A 16259-nucleotide genomic window follows, 5' to 3' on the forward strand; every position below is an offset into this window, starting at 1 on the left:
TCCTGGAAGCGGACGGCGGGATTAGTTTTTCTTTACGTTACAAGAAAAGCTACCCTGCCTCCGCGCGCGTCATTCACCGGCGAAGGAGAAAAGAGTGTTCTCAGTCCCACCATTGGTCGGTCTCACCTCTTTTCTCTCATATTTCTCAGTTCCCTGTTCGGCGACTGGAAATATTATTGCAGCAAGTGAGTCTGTTATAGCACGCTTGCCTGCCAGCAAACGCCGAAGAATACATGTTGACGCCGCCTTTGCCGCCAATGCTTCACTCTGTCAGTCCCCTGAAGGCGACTGCAGAGATGCATTTTGCAGCCAGCGAGCGCGTGGTACCCGCTTGCCTGCAACCGAACACCGTTTCTACGGTTCCCGTGCGTCACTGGCGAAAGGAGAATGGAGTGTTTTCAGCCCCGCTGAAACTGGGCGATATCCACTCTTCTCACATTCAAAGCCTACATCCCCCTGTGGCTCAGTGGTGGAGTTATAGGTTTTCCGCATGGGAGACCGGAGTTCTAATCCCGGTCTAGCGGCATATATATTTTTATGCCGCCAATGCTTCGCTCTGTCAGTCCCCTGAAGGCGACTTCGGAGATGCATTTTGCAGCCAGCGAGCGCGTAGTACCCGCTTGCCTGCAACCGAACGCCGTTTCTACGGTTCCCGTGCGTCACTGGCGAAGGGGGAATGGAGTGTTTTCAGCCCCGCTGAAACCGGGCGATATCCACTCTTCTCACATTCTGGCATATTTCAGGCGTCTGAAAATGTTAGTATTGCATGTCGTGCTTACTCGCATGCCTGCAAGCAAACGCCAGTGTGGATAATACTCGCGCTGACTTTGTCTATGTATCTTCACTGTGGTCCAGTGGTAGATTATTAGACTCTCGCGCGGGGGACCCGAGTTCGAATCCCGGGTCTGCCGGCAGAAAATATTTTGCCGCCGAATGCAAATCACTCTGTTTGTTCCCCGAGAGGCAACTGCAGAAGTGTTTGTTTTCGCAGCCCACGAGCACGTGGTACATGCCTGCAAGCAAACGCCAGTGTGGATAATACTCGCGCTGACTTTGTCTATGTATCTTCACTGTGGTCCAGTGGTAGATTATTAGGCTCCCGCGCAGAGGATCCGAGTTCGAATCCCGGGTCTGCCGGCAGAAAATATTTATGCCGCCGAATGCAAATCACTCTGTTTGTTCCCCGAGAGGCAACTGCAGAAGTGTTTGTTTTACAGCCCACGAGCGAAGTCCCGGCCATGGCCGATGATGCTATATGTGTACAGAAGATGCCCACTGCTTGTGCCCATCCCTACACATTAGCACAGCCCTTCACACAGGGCCCGCGCTCATATATTCGACTCGGGTCGATCACGCACACAACATAGTGAACGTGCCCACTGCCTAGTGCCCACAAATACTATGTTCTGCATGCCTTGTGGTTTCTGTAAAGACGAAACCTGTGCATTCACACTGCTCAGGCAGACAGTGCACTCATTGCAGTAATTGTGCCCGCTCTCCCGCGCCCACACTTACTAACGGTCATTATATGTCCTACGGGACTCGCCCAGCCCTCCCTTGCTCGGTTAAACACCGCAGCGGGGTCGAGCGCAGGCATTCTGCCCGGCCACGGCCGATGGTGCTATAAATGTAGTCTCGATGCCCACTCCTCAGTGCCCATCACTACACATAAGCACAGCCCTACACTTAGGGCTCGCGCACATAAAATCGACTCAGGTCGATTGTGCTTCCAACATAGTGAGAGTGCCCGCTTCCCAGTGCCCACGAACACTATGTCTAACAGATCACAGGCTCTCTGTAAAAACGAGACCTGTGAGCGCGCGCTCTGCTCAGGCAGACACCGCGCCCAAAGCAGTAAATGTGCCCGCTCCCAGCCCACATCTACTCGCTCACATGAGTCCTATGAGACTTTCTCAGTCCTCCCTCACTCAGCTAAGCACTGTAGTAAGGTCGAGGACGAGCGTTCCGCCCGCTGTATTAAGCGCGCGCCCCGCCTCAAATGCCACAGGCATAACGCCTATGTTTTTATCCCCCGAAGCGCCTCTGTCGCACGGCGAACAGAGCGCGCTCCGTATCCAGCCCTTAGCCAGCCATGCAGAAGCATGGGCAGCGCTTCCAGGGGTTTTGGACTGGGTGCTAGGCATTATAAAGAGAGGCTTCTCGCTACAGTTTTGTCGACGCCCTCCCCGCTTCACAGCGCGCGTCGGAACTACGGTTTCGTTGGAAGTAGCTCACCTACTTCGAGCCGAAATATCAAAACTGATAAGCAAAAGGGCGATAGAGCGCGTTCCCCCAGCTCTAAGCGAAGGGGGACTATACAGCAGATACTTTCTAGTCCCCAAAAAGGACGGCGGTATCAGACCCATACTGGATCTAAGACGGCTGAACAGAGTATTATTGAAACGCAGTTTCAAAATGCTCACAACCAGCAAAATTCTCGCGCATGTTCGCCGAGAAGACTGGTTCATGTCGATAGATCTGAAGGACGCGTATTTTCAAATACAGATAGCGTCACACCACAGGCGATACTTGAGATTCGCCTTCGGGGGTCAGACATACCAGTATACAGTCCTGCCATTCGGCTTGTCCCTAGCACCTCGTACATTTACGAAATGCAGGGACGCAGCGCTCGCTCCTCTCAGACTCAGAGGCATGCGAGTGCTGAACTATTTGGACGACTGGTTGATCCTAGCTCAATCACGATCACAGCTCGTGGAGCACAGAACCATTTTACTCGATCACCTCGAGAATCTTGGTATCACAGTCAACTGGACAAAGAGTTCATTGAACCCCAGTCAAACGATTTTGTTTCTGGGCGTCGTTCTGGACTCACAGTCTATGACAGCGCGGCTGTCACCACAGCGCGTGTTGATCATTCAGCGCGCGGCGAGGTCTTTCCGCCGCGGCGCTGTCACCCCGCTCAGGAAGTTTCAAAAGATGCTGGGTCTCATGGCTTCAGCATCGTCAGTTCTCCGGCTGGGCCTGCTCCGCATGCGCCCGCTGCAGTTCTGGTTGAAAACGCGGGTACCGCGCAGAGCGTGGGCGACCGGTCGATTACGCCTCAAGGTCGATCAGAGCTGTGTTTCAGCCCTGGCGCCTTGGACGGCGGACGACTGGTACCAATCAGGAGTAAGCCTGGGGACTTCCTCGAGAGTGAGGATGGTGTCGACAGACGCATCCACCTCGGGATGGGGAGCTCTGCTCGAGGGCAGACCGTTCTTCGGCCTGTGGTCGGAACGAGAAAAGCTCCAACACATAAACTGCCTAGAAATGCTGGCAGTGCACAACGCGATGACGCGTTTTTGTCCCCACATCAAGGACGAACACGTCATAGTCCGTTCGGACAACATGGCTGTGGTGTCCTACATAAATCGCCAGGGCGGTCTGAAGTCCATATCCCTGTACAGGCTGGCGAAACGCCTCCTATTATGGGCTCAGCACAACTTACGCTCGCTGAGAGCAGTGCATGTACCTGGGCTTCAGAATGTGGGCCCAGACAGACTGTCCAGGAACAATGTTCCCCCGGGCGAATGGTCTCTACACCCACAAACAGTCCGGCTGTTGTGGGAGAGATTAGGCAGAGCGGAGGTGGACCTTTTCGCGTCCCGCGAAAACGCGCACTGCCCCGCGTTCTTTTCAAAGACCGACAGCGCGCTGTCCCGAAGGTGGCCGCGCTGCCCGTTATATGTTTTTTCCCCCCGTCTCCCTCCTGCCACAGGTGCTGGAACGGGTCAGGGAAACGAAATGCCCAGTCCTGCTTGTAGCTCCGTTCTGGGAGAACCAGATATGGTTCCCAGTTCTGATGCAGTTGACAGATATCGATCCATGGCCACTGCCGTTGAGGAGAGATCTCCTCTCGCAGGCCGGGGGCTCGATTTGGCACCCACACCCGGAACTGTGGTCCCTTCATGTGTGGGTGCTCAACGGATACCCGTTGGTCTCACAGAGGGAGTCGTGAATACCATCACTCAGGCTAGAGCGCCGTCGACACGGCGGCTTTATGCTTCGAAGTGGTCGGTTTTCTCCGGCTGGTGTACAGCTCGGAGCATTTCACCCCTCGAATGTGAGGTAACGGAGGTTTTCTCCTTCCTACAAGAGCTGTTGGATAAGGGCAGATCCCCTTCCACGCTCAAAGTGTATGTGGCGGCTATTTCAGCGTTCTTTGGTTCAACGCTGGGTCAGTCGCTGGGAAGGAATGATTTAGTCATCCGCTTCCTCAGGGGAGCTAGGAGACTGAATCCGCCCAGACCTCCTTCAGTTCCTTTGTGGGACCTTTCTACGGTCCTGGCGGCCATGAAAGGTGCCCCTTTCGAGCCTATCCAGTCTATTAGCCTCAAACACTTGTCTTTCAAAACAGTGTTTTTGATGGCTCTCGCTTCAGTGAAGCGCATAGGCGACCTGCACGCGCTCTCTGTGAGCCCGGCGTGCTTGGAGTTTGGTCCTAATGACTCTAAAGTCATACTCAAACCTAAGCACGGCTATGTGCCGAAATCCCTCAACACGCCTTTTCGGGCTCAGGTCATTTCCCTGGCTGCCCTGCCGGCATCGAGTGAGGAAGGGGACTCGAGTTTTCTTTGCCCTGTTAGGGCTTTAAGAGCTTATATGTCCCGCTCTGCTGTCTTCAGACAGACAGAGCAGCTCTTTGTCTCGTTCAGTGGACGTTCCAAAGGAATGGCTGTTTCGAAACAAAGTCTATCCAGATGGATAGTTGACGCCATAGCGCTGGCGTATACTGCCAAGGGCATTCCATGCCCGTTGGGAGTCAGAGCGCACTCTACGAGAAGCGTTGCTTCTTCGTGGGCTTGGTCCAGCGGGATTTCCCTACAGGATATATGTACGGCGGCAGGCTGGGCCTCGCCGTCTACATTTATCAGGTTTTATAACCTAGAGGTTCCCGCCTTGCAGGCTAAGCTTTTGTCGGTGTAATCCGTTCAGCCGTCTAGTCAGACCGCTGAAACTCATGCGCTATGCGCTACCGACTATCTTGGGCAGAACTGTGTAAGACCCACATTTTCCACATTAGTTCAGGTTCCCTACCCTGTCTATGTGATGTTATACTTGCGTCTGTGGACATGTCTATTCTACGACGCTACAGTTTAGGGAATTAAGGCTCCCACCCTTATTCCCTGACTCTGTGTGAGTCAATCTGGTGATTATGCACTGTATGCCTGAAATAGCTTCCGGTGATCAGTGTTTTTTATCCCAGCACGCACGGCGTTTTGCAAGGGGTTCCCGTAGCGTTTTGATAAAACGCAGTACGAGAGGACTCTCGTAAGAGAACGTACTCGGTTACTAACGTAACCTCGGTTCTCTCTAGAAGAGGGAACGAGTACTGCGTTCTCTGCCGTGCGTACGGTTCACTCTGGTTCGCTTCGGCGATCAAAATCAAGTGAGTCAGCCTTCTCGAGCTCCTTTTATAGAGGTAAGCCACGCCCGTTTCGGCGGGAAGTGGCGAGGAGGGCGCGAAGCGCCCTCATTGGCCTGATGCCATCTCAGGCCTCGCTCGATAGGCTTAAGCAGTTGCCGCAGAGCAGCCAATGAGCGAGCAAGCCGTCTCGCCATAGCTGTCTGCTGCTGCCGCAACGCGTTTTACATATATGAAAATTAAAGGATAATTTTTTGCTTCAGTGTTTCGTGAAAAGAGACTTTTCCCGTAGCGTTTTGATAAAACGCAGTACTCGTTCCCTCTTCTAGAGAGAACCGAGGTTACGTTAGTAACCGAGTACGTTTTCCAATAACACAGGGAAGGTTATCACGTGCTCTGTCCTCACTCATGCGAAGTATTGGTTGGTTAAATTTACAATACATTTAGTTATGTATTCTCTCGTTAATTCATCTGACTCCATAAATAAAAGGTTTTAATAATATCTGTGCTTCACTAAAGGTGAGTGAATTATTTGATTATTCCTTTTAGCCATTAAATGAACAATGTCAAGATCAGTTAGAATAATCGAATGTAACATTTTAATGTTTCAGATATCAGAAATTAATTCCACAATCAATTAAAATATCTAGAACATGGTTATACATTGGTTACACCAAAGAATCTTACCCAGCTTGTACCTGAGATAGGGAGAGAGAAAGAGAAAGAAAGAAAGAGAGAGAGAGAGAGAGAGAGAGAGAGAGAGAGAGAGAGAGAGACCACCTATTCCATTTCGTGACCAGCAAAGAAGCCCCGATAGAGCAAGCACACCTTCCTTTATACTGTTTGCCCAGGTGACATGGGGGATGGGGAAGACCACTCTCAAATGGCTTAACCAGTTCTCTAAACTTCTATAAACCTTATTACTTTTTATTTTATCTATCTGGATATGAGATATCTGTACCACTCACTTTGAGACCTTTCAAATGACACTAAAAACATAAGTTATTGATCAACATTCGCATCAAACCATCAAACCATGTTCTTGAGTGTGTCCTTTGTTGTTTCTGAGAGGAAGTCAGGCTGTATGGGGGAGGTCGAATGCTAATTAGCCAGCAAGGCCCCTTTGTCTCATTAGACCAGGCCGCAACCAATATTTTCAGTCTTACATTATTTATTCTGTTCTCTGGGCCAAGGATTCTCACATTAGTTTTACTGGTTTTGCTCCCTCTGACCATTAACCTTTTAAGATCGGGGACCATTTTTGGGGATGCTACCCGAATTGAAATGCTTCCCTTACCCCATACCCACATGCATTTGTCAAAATAGACAATTTTGGTGTCATTTTAAAAGAAACCCTTTGAAGTAACATAAAACAGTGCTAAAGGTGATAAACATTTAAGTCTGAGCTATAATACTTTTTTTTTACCAACGACAGCTCACAGAACGTGAAATTGGTCTCATTTGAAAGATAACATCCTAAGTTAAAAGGTGATATATAAAGTTTGTGGCTGTTTGTGGCTGACTGAAGCAGTTAACGGAGCTGGAATGTGATGCTGGTCTCTGTTTTCTTAGTGTGATCCTATTTCACTGCATACGCGACTCTTTTGAAGATCATTCAACGTGATTTTCTCACAATGAAATAAACTATATCGGCAAATTCCTTAAAATGAGAGCTTTCTTGTGATATGACTTGACTGTTTTATGAAATATATAAAAATACATATTCCTTTGCAATTATCAAGCGGAAATCTGTGTCTGGGACCAATGCAGCTAATATTTAATTTAATATTTATCATTAAAACAAAAGTTATGGTATTCTTTGTAAAGTTTAGATGGTAAAGATAAGCTCTTGTGATACCATAAATTGGGTGATACCATATAGGGAAACCTATAAAAAGTATGTGTAAACATTATAACGAAGTTTTTCGGACCGTTACAGGGTCCGTGGAATTAAACAGGTAAATACAAATAAAAATAAACCTTTTTTGCTGATCAACCTCTTAGCATGTGAAATGAGTATGTTTTTGCTGCTCAGATGGCCAGTTTTTATTATTATTATTATTATACCTTTATATTTACAGGCAAGTCATTAAGAACAAGTTCTTATTTACAATGGCGGCCTGACAAGCGGAATAACCATCTAGTGACATTTTTAGTTTTCAAACATACTGCATATTTACTTTGTATATCAAATACTGATATGACCACTTTAACACAACGTCGTGGCACCTTTAAAGCACCTTTTTGTTTAAATAGTTCAAAGTTACTATTAGATTTACCCTAATGTTATTACCTTGACAATATACATCATTAAAAAGATATAAGATTCAAGTTTCAGTGTTTAACCACTATTTTATTCTGAGAAACTTATAGTGACAGTTATGTCTTAATTTGTGTCAGGAGTTATGTAATATGAATTATGAGCGTCAGCCGCTCCCATTTAGAAAAAAACTCCTGTGCTGTCGTCATGAAAGCGCTTCACAAAACAACATCCCTCAGGGCTTTTAGCTCAAAAATGTGCAGATTTGGAGAAATATTGATCGATTCTCATAGGTTTATGTCAGATTTCTAGAGAGAGGAATAATATTTATTGAATTTATACCCAAATGTGCCAATGTAATCATTATGGGTGCTGGATACTCTGATGTACTGTGTTTTCAATACACACTGGCAGCCTGAGGGTGCCCTATGCACATTTAGTCCATATATGGAACACATGAAGAAGAGCCATAATCATGTGACATTCTAGGAACTCACTGACATAACAGAGATCGCTGTAACATGCAGATAAAGATGTTTTGGAGACAATAAACATGATTGCAACGATATATGATTTATCTGTGTTCTTCGAGCCATGTCAGGTATTTTCATAATAAAATATTATATTTATAATGTAATGCTAATCTATATAGACTTTTTTTTAATATAGACTTTATCATTGTGCAGAATACTATAAAATAATATATTTTCTGTCTGATTTTTTTTTTTTTTTATCCGAAGCCAAATCAGATCACAAAAGGTTATTTAAAACACTCGACTTGCGTTATAAAGTAAGTTTGGAGCAAAAACATGGTTTTAATCTCACAAATGTCATGTATTGATGGTGTGCTAAGCTAACATGCTACCTAGCCCAAGATGCACCTGCCACTGTAGCTGTTAATATTGGTTATTTTTATGAAAAGTTTTAAATAGGAATGCTTACTGAAATGTTTCTCTTTTCAAGAAGGGCATTTGATACAGTGAGAGCTTTGATAAAAAAAAATAGGGATTAAAACAGCGCGAATAGCCAGTCGTTAGTAATTATAATGCAGACAAAAGAAAAGCATATTTAGAACCATAACCAGGCCGAAGAGGTGTGAATGTGTGCAGGGGAGACTGAGACTGAATGGGGCTTGTTTGCACCACAAAACAATAGACTGATTAGATGCTTAGAAGATGACAATAAACATCAGTTTGCATTTTAGAGTCTAATCAAAATAGTCATATGACACGATCTTTAGAAACATTTAATTAAATACAGAGTTTTAGACTTATCTTCAGATTTTAAACATAACATGGTCAGACATGTGGCTTTAGCTGCAGTGCATTTCTAGATTGATAAAATGCCTACTTCAATATTATTTTCATGAAGATATTTCATATCATCTCAAAATACATCTCTAATAACTTTACAAAACTTTGAAGCTATTTATAACAATTTTGTTCATTATGACAATAATTAATTCTTAATTTACAATAAACTGCCAAGTGTCAGCTTTCAAATGAGACCATACTTGTGCTTTTAGTGCAAAGGGTTCATGAACTGTATGTGTTTAAGTTTGGGTATGCATAGAGCATTGGCTATAACCATTTTATTTCAACTCTTCACAGAATTCAGCTGATTACTCTGCTTTCTGAAGAGGAGTCATGTCGAGTGTGAGGAGGAAGAAATGTCTGGTGGAGAGTTCTGCCAAAACATCTGAAGACTCCATCAAGCTGATGCTGATCATCTAAAGGCAGACAGCCTATCATCAGGATCTGAGATAACCTTTATGGATATAAACACAGAACTAAAGCACCTCTCAGTCGACAGGAATGCCAAAGTATTCCGGCATTTAAACTACTATTTAATGTGAAGTTGTGAAAAAAATAGGTCCATGAAGTCTGAGGGAGAATCGTTTTCCTTCACTTTTGAGTGGACTAAATAAACCTGCCTTGCACTGTATATGGACATGTTCTTGTTAAGGACCATTATATCTACAATTGGCATTGTCATCGCTGCTAATTTTGAACTTTGTTTCTGTGGATGTGCCCGTGCTGAATATGAGATAAAAGGAGAATGTTGCCCCATGTGTGCTCCCGGTACAGTAAAACATTTTTTTATTTTGGGTTCTATACAGTAATGGCTGGAATACACAACACAACTTTTACACAGATATTTGCCCTGATTTGCAGTCTGGAGAAGTTGATGCTAGTTGTCAAAAGTCGGAGCAAGTTAGGCAGGCAAAGTTTACTTTTTTTTTTAGCTTAGACTGATTCCATCCTGTTGGAGGAAAAATATAATATATCCAGTTTTTATATTTTGATTTGTTGCGCTTGAAACGACTTGAAAGTCATGTAGTGTGTTATTCTCAGTAGTTTAGTGTATGATTACCGTCACATATACCCTGAACTCTCGGTTGATTAACCCAAACCTTAAAAAAAAATCCAAACCTTGCTTATTCGAGATATGCAGGTTTCAAACTACAGTCTGGAATAGTTCAGTAAACCCAGAGTATGAAACAAGGAGTCACCAGTAAAAGGAATGCCAAGAAAAAGCATGCCATATTACTTCTTTCTTCTTTTGTTTGATGGCGATTTACATTCTTAGTGCATAACACCACCCATGGGGCAGTTGTGCAATCATTTTTTAATCTTTTAATCTTTAATCAGTTTTTTATTACAGTGAACAAGAATTATATGGTTTGTTTGATTATAATTATGAATTAAAAAATAAAGATTGATTGAACTAAAAAACAGGTTTACAAAGATAATATGGCTGTATAAGTTTATTTTATTATTTTTAGCCATTTGTCTTTCACATTTGTTGTAAAGTGAGACATATTTTATATTATAGAAATTATAAGGATAACATCCCATTGCAAAAGAAAACCTTTTGAGTGCAGATCCACAGTGTGTGAGATGAGAATAAAATAAATGAAATAAATAAATTAGAGTAAATAAACATTGCTTTATGTTATAAAAGTGCTTTATAATATATATATATATATTGTGGAAACACTATTTTGTGTGAAATCTGTCACGCCAACTGGAGTCTCCTCAATAGGGCACGTATGCTCTGAATACCTCTTAAGTAAACTAACCCTGGAACATAACCTGTACCAGATCAGGTTATAAAGGTGCTATGGCTACATACTTACCCTGAAAAATTCCTCAGGTTTTGGACCCAAAAGTTGAGATTATCCGCTTACTCTGAGTAAACATACCAGCTTATGTCATATAACCTGTTTTCTGGAGTACCACCAGCATTGGACCTTTGTATATTTCCCTTATCTGACATACCCAATTGGGATCATGCTGTCTTTAAAATGAGCTGATGAGTTGAATCATCAGTTTCGGCTAATTCAAAATATATAATGTGTAGTGATACTTGTTAGAACCCCTGAATAGTGTGTTCCGGCCTTAAGTAATGTTGTTAACCAATATAACATAGTAAGAATTTATAGATCCTAAAGAGTTTAAACATTTTAAAGTCAGTCCAAGTATGCTTTAAAGGCCAGAAGCCCAAAGATGCACTGTTTTCAAAATTGTATTACACAATGAACTCATTTAAACTATTGAATCCGTAAAGAAATAAAAAAAATAAGAAGAACCTGACATATCTTATGTGGAAATGATTTTGGCTGTAACCACCCATCTGTATGACTAGAATTCAGCTGATTAAACACATGATCTTTTTTTTTTATTTTTAGGAAACCGTGTTTATTGGCATTGCACTGAAGATACCAGTACAACTTGTGTTCCATGTCCTGCATCAACGTACACAGATCAACCCAACGGACTCATGGCATGTTTTCCCTGCTCTGTGTGTGATGCAGGTGTGTGCCCAGTGATAAATGCAATAACTTATGATAAAGAGATATAAAACTAATATTGTAGTGCTGTCTAATACATTACATTTTAGATATGATTAGGTGCTTTGTTTTTGTGTCCACAGTCCGAGAACTAAGAGTGCGGACAGCTTGCACACGCTCTGCAGACACAATTTGTAAGCCACATGAAGGATTTCACTGCATTAAACCAAATAAAGGCAGTTGTGAATTAGCTGTGGAACACTCTAAATGTAAACCTGGACAATATATTAAACAAACAGGTGAGTGTGTGTATATACTCAATTGTGGAAGTTTTAAAACAATAATGCAAATAATAATTGTTAGTACTTTTACTGCTTTTTTGAACAATTGTTGAAAACCCTGTATTGAACAATTTTGACTCAATTATGAGGTAATCTGTATTTTTTAATTACCCCAGTAACCTTAGTATCAGCTTTGTTAACATTTTGTATCTCATTCAGGCTCTCAATATTTTTACAGGAACAGCATTTACTGATACTGTGTGTGCTGACTGCACAGATGGCACTTATTCAAATGGCTCTCTAATGGCATGCCAACCACATTCAAAGTGAGTAGTGTTGACAGATTTACAAATATTAATTAAAGATTACACTAATAAGACTGGACATACTAATATTATTGAGTTTAACATTTTCAGATGTGAGATTAAGGGACTTACAGAAATAAAAGCAGGAACAACATCTTCTGATGCTGAATGTGAGAAAGTGAATTCAGTTGGACTTATAGTTGGAGTCACAGTTGCAGTTCTTGTTGCTGTTTTGGTGCCCTTAATAACATACATCATATACAGAAAACATAAAACATGTTTCTCTAAAAAACGTAAGAACTAAATTCTTATAATAAAATTACATTAAGTACTAATTTTAACATGTTAGTATTATTAGCATTAGCAGTGTTAATACTTTTTATATTGCAGATGAACATTACACAACACCACAGCAAGCAACAGAGGATGATCCAGAACCAGTAAGTGAATGTTTGACCAGTTATTTTATGTTAAACATTTAAAATAGGATTATAATAGTAAACAGTCTAAAGGTGGTACATAAAGCTTTATTATGCTGAAATAATTTCGTTTTTTGTACAGAAAGGACAGACTTCTTTGGACCTACTTTGATAAACCACGATTAGGTAAGAACCAACAGCTGATCATTAGGGCCTTATATAATGGTGCTGAAATTAAACCAGTTGTGTAGTTATTCCTTTGAAAAAGTGCTTGCTAGTAAAGGTCCTGACATTTTTGAATCTATGTCTCAAAATCTCCATATGACATCCTGTTACTTTTTATCACTGACTAAGCAACCAGAATGTTGCTGACAGTTTAAAACTGACATACTCATAGTATTCGTTTGGTGCTCCTCTAAGAACAGACTGAGTTTTTCTGTATTGTGTCACAATGTAATGCAGGCTTTGCAAGAAGGCTGTTATTGATTGATGGGGCAAATTATGTTGACCCTAACAACTCATGAGTAAGCATTATTACTAATTTTATTGTGTGAAGAGGGTGTTGAAGAAGACAAAGCAGAAAAATGGCCCGTTTATTTTTAAGGGTCAGAGTCATGATTGTGAGACATTAAATAAATGAGTACTTCTGGTGCAAAAACATTTTACTGACAAAATGGACTTTAGGGAAAAAAAAAATTATAAATATGCATGACACTGCAATTCTTTTCAGATATTTGTTTCCTGTCCAGACTATGAAGGGAGAAACTGAGCCATTCAAATCTCTTAATTAATTAAACAAAGTGATTCACTCTTTAAAATTGCTTGAAAAACCACATGCTGGTGACATAGTGTAACAAGAAAACAACCAACACATGTGTAATATCACTTTTTACTAACCAATTGTAAATGTTTTCAGTGTATTAAATATAGGGCTAATCTATCATAAAACAAAGTATGTAGGTACATTTCTTTAATTCATTTGTATTGTTTTTTTGTTTTTGAAAGGGCTTGGCTAATGAGGCCAAGATAATGAAATATCAGTCTCAATTTATCCATTATACACACATTATGTCATTAAAACTGAACCTAAATGGGTGTACCAGATCAACAAAATTTCCAAACATTTCAGAACAGTGTCATTCTAACACCCATCACTATATTTAGTTTACTGCTTTCCGTCACTTGCATGACACAAGTAGTGCTGTGAAATAAAAAAATAAAATAAAAACATGAAAAAGTGTTGGCTATTATACAGGCCATTTTTATGTTGAGACAGACACACACAGGCCTTTTTACAGATCACATGGAGAGAAAGAGAAAAATGGCTAAGCAGTGGAGCAAATTATTAATAATCCTTTTCTTTCCACAGAATCACAACAGTTCAGAATCCGGCCCAGGCTCTGTTGGTGTGAAACTTTAGATAGCTTAAATGCATGGTTGATAGAAAAATATAACAATATGTTTTTGAAATTCCATTCCAATTATGGACCATTTTATACCTTCATCATGACTATAAGTTTGCATGTGCATTCGCAGCCTTTTGTTTTGTGCAAATTTAAGTTGTAATGTTGTGTTTATTTTGTGTAGGCCTAACGTATCTATATCTGATTTATCTCATATAGACCCCTTTTGCGCCTACGTCACGGCGCTAGCTGGAGGCAAAACAAACGGAAAACTGGAGTTTTATGTGATAAATTTGCTTATTATTTTAACCAAATTTTATTTGCACAAGTCAAAATTCTTAAAAAAGAAACCAAGCTTTCTGGAGCTTGCTGCTAATATTAAGAACTATGTTCTCTCAATATCTGAGTGTACAAACAAAAAAGCTGTTAGATCATATGACCTTTGTAAGCTTTACAAGATATTTATTTAATTTTTTTTCTCTTTGTGTTATACTTTGTTTTGATAACCCCTGGCCTAATTGTGTTTTGTCTATAGACTTTTTTGATGTACAGAAGATGTTGTTTTCCTCCTGTATGTCCTATTTTTGAATAAAAGAATTTAATTATAAAAAAAAAAAAAAAAAAAAACGGAAAACTGGAGGCGGCCAATACAAACCAGCACAGATTCGGCTACATAATAAGGAGCTTAAATTATTATTTTTATTATTAAAAGTCATCTTGTTGTGTTCTTGGGTGCAAGAATCAATGAAAAATTAGTATGCTGTATCTGGAATTTTTATTTCTAGAAAATATTCATATCATTAAAATTGCACCGTAGTGTCACTCTTTACATTGTCGTCATGGCGCTGGCTAGGCAGAACTGCGGATCGCACCACACAAGTCTTTACATGACCATTCAGCACATAGTTATATTATTATAGGCATCTAAATATATTTATATGTCCTCAGTTTCTCTTTACCCTCGGTTTCTCTATCGGGTAGGTGTAGAAGTCAGGCCACTCAACCGGAGGTAGCGTTAACGTTAATCCTGTCAGTTCGTCCATTGACTGAGCGTGTACGGTCATCTGGTTCCGTCCGTTAAAATTAACTTTTGCAAATAACAATCGGCATCCTGGACAGTGAGTGACCTTGCACATTAAGACAAAATCGGATTTTCTCCAGTCATTGTTAAAAAACAAGCTAACAAAACTTGCAAACTAACGTTAGTGAAGCGGCCAGAGGGATCTTTCTGCCTCCAGCTAAGCTCCGCCCACACAAATACGTCACCGTGTTTACTAACTGTAAAAGGGTCTATAGGATTCAGTTTCAGCGCGCGCAGCTCAAACGGCGATGCACGACTAATAATAACTATTTATTTAGTCATATTTATCAAATAACAGTTACTGAGTTTTGTTTGTTTATGTGTAGAACATAGGCCTACATAGATTCAGTGCGCAGGTGTTACAGATGCTATTCAATCTCTCCATATTTCTGTGTCATACAGGAAGAATTGAGCAATTTGCAATGTAACAAACTTTTATTAAACATGCAATTTATAACTTGTTGCAACCGTCCCCAACCCTATCAGCCATGACAGAACATCATGTGCCTGCAAGACGCACTGACTTTGACACATGCTAACCATGTCACTTAGAAGTCCACACAACAATAATTCAAACTAAGTAAGTTTAGATTAATTCATACAAAATGTCAGGACATTATGACGAAAAATATATCTCGTGAAAAAAATTACTTTCATACCCTGTCCCCGGTCTCCCCTACTGTATCCAAACTGTTACAATAAAACATCATTTGAGCAATATAACATTTTTATTCAATATAAGCAATATTTAGCTTTTTATGTTAAAGACACTATTGATACCGTGAGAAATTTACATTCTCAGGAAAATAGCCATTATCAGTTAATCGTTAATCGATCGATAAGGTCAATCAACTAATGATTAATGAATTAATAAATAATTTGCATCCCTAGTCTCACTATTCGTATAGTGGAGCCATTGCTTATTGCACCTGCACTTTAGAGAACCCTCACTAATTTCAGTTGCTCAGTGATTTGATTATTTTCCATCTCATAGAAAAATTTAAAGTTTTAGTAAACTTGAAGCTAAAGTTCAGGTAAATGTTTAATTGTCCATCAGATGACAAATGATAAATTAATTCAAATAAATTTACAACAACTGTGAACAACTAATGAATTGTAATTTTTATTGCAACATGTTATCTTGTTGTGAGGCATTTATGTCAATTTAAACAATGAAAAGTAATATACAGACAATGATGCATGTGCAACAACAATAAACTGCATAGTTCTTATCTACTGTTTATTACACATTATAACTATCATAATATTGTTGGTTTCTATTAATATCAAAGGCTATATGCTTTTGTATGCTCTATGTCTCTAGCCTAAGGGAACCATGTCCTAAAATACGT

The 16259-nt window shown here is 40.9% G+C and overlaps 1 protein-coding gene and 1 long non-coding RNA gene across 2 annotated transcripts in view; one reads left to right on the forward strand and one right to left on the reverse strand.

Annotated features, from left to right (window-relative positions):
• Window positions 1-14647, forward strand: part of tnfrsf14 (TNF receptor superfamily member 14) — a 30596-nt gene extending 15949 nt beyond the window's left edge. Inside the window, exons 2-9 of the mRNA XM_081348310.1 lie at window positions 9236-9706; window positions 11317-11442; window positions 11562-11717; window positions 11938-12025; window positions 12116-12297; window positions 12395-12444; window positions 12566-12609; window positions 13793-14647. Coding sequence (XP_081204436.1) covers window positions 9571-9706; window positions 11317-11442; window positions 11562-11717; window positions 11938-12025; window positions 12116-12297; window positions 12395-12444; window positions 12566-12595 — 768 coding nt within the window. The 5' untranslated portion in view covers window positions 9236-9570 and the 3' untranslated portion in view covers window positions 12596-12609; window positions 13793-14647. The remainder of the gene's footprint in view (window positions 1-9235; window positions 9707-11316; window positions 11443-11561; window positions 11718-11937; window positions 12026-12115; window positions 12298-12394; window positions 12445-12565; window positions 12610-13792) is intronic.
• The window catches only part of LOC308680280, a 33421-nt gene that overhangs the window by 15540 nt on the left and 1622 nt on the right, over window positions 1-16259 (reverse strand). The gene's annotated exons all lie outside the window — the stretch shown is intronic.

This window comes from Scardinius erythrophthalmus (assembly GCF_964197995.2).
Source record: "Scardinius erythrophthalmus genome assembly, chromosome: 20".
NCBI classification, from domain to species: Eukaryota; Metazoa; Chordata; class Actinopteri; order Cypriniformes; family Leuciscidae; genus Scardinius; species Scardinius erythrophthalmus.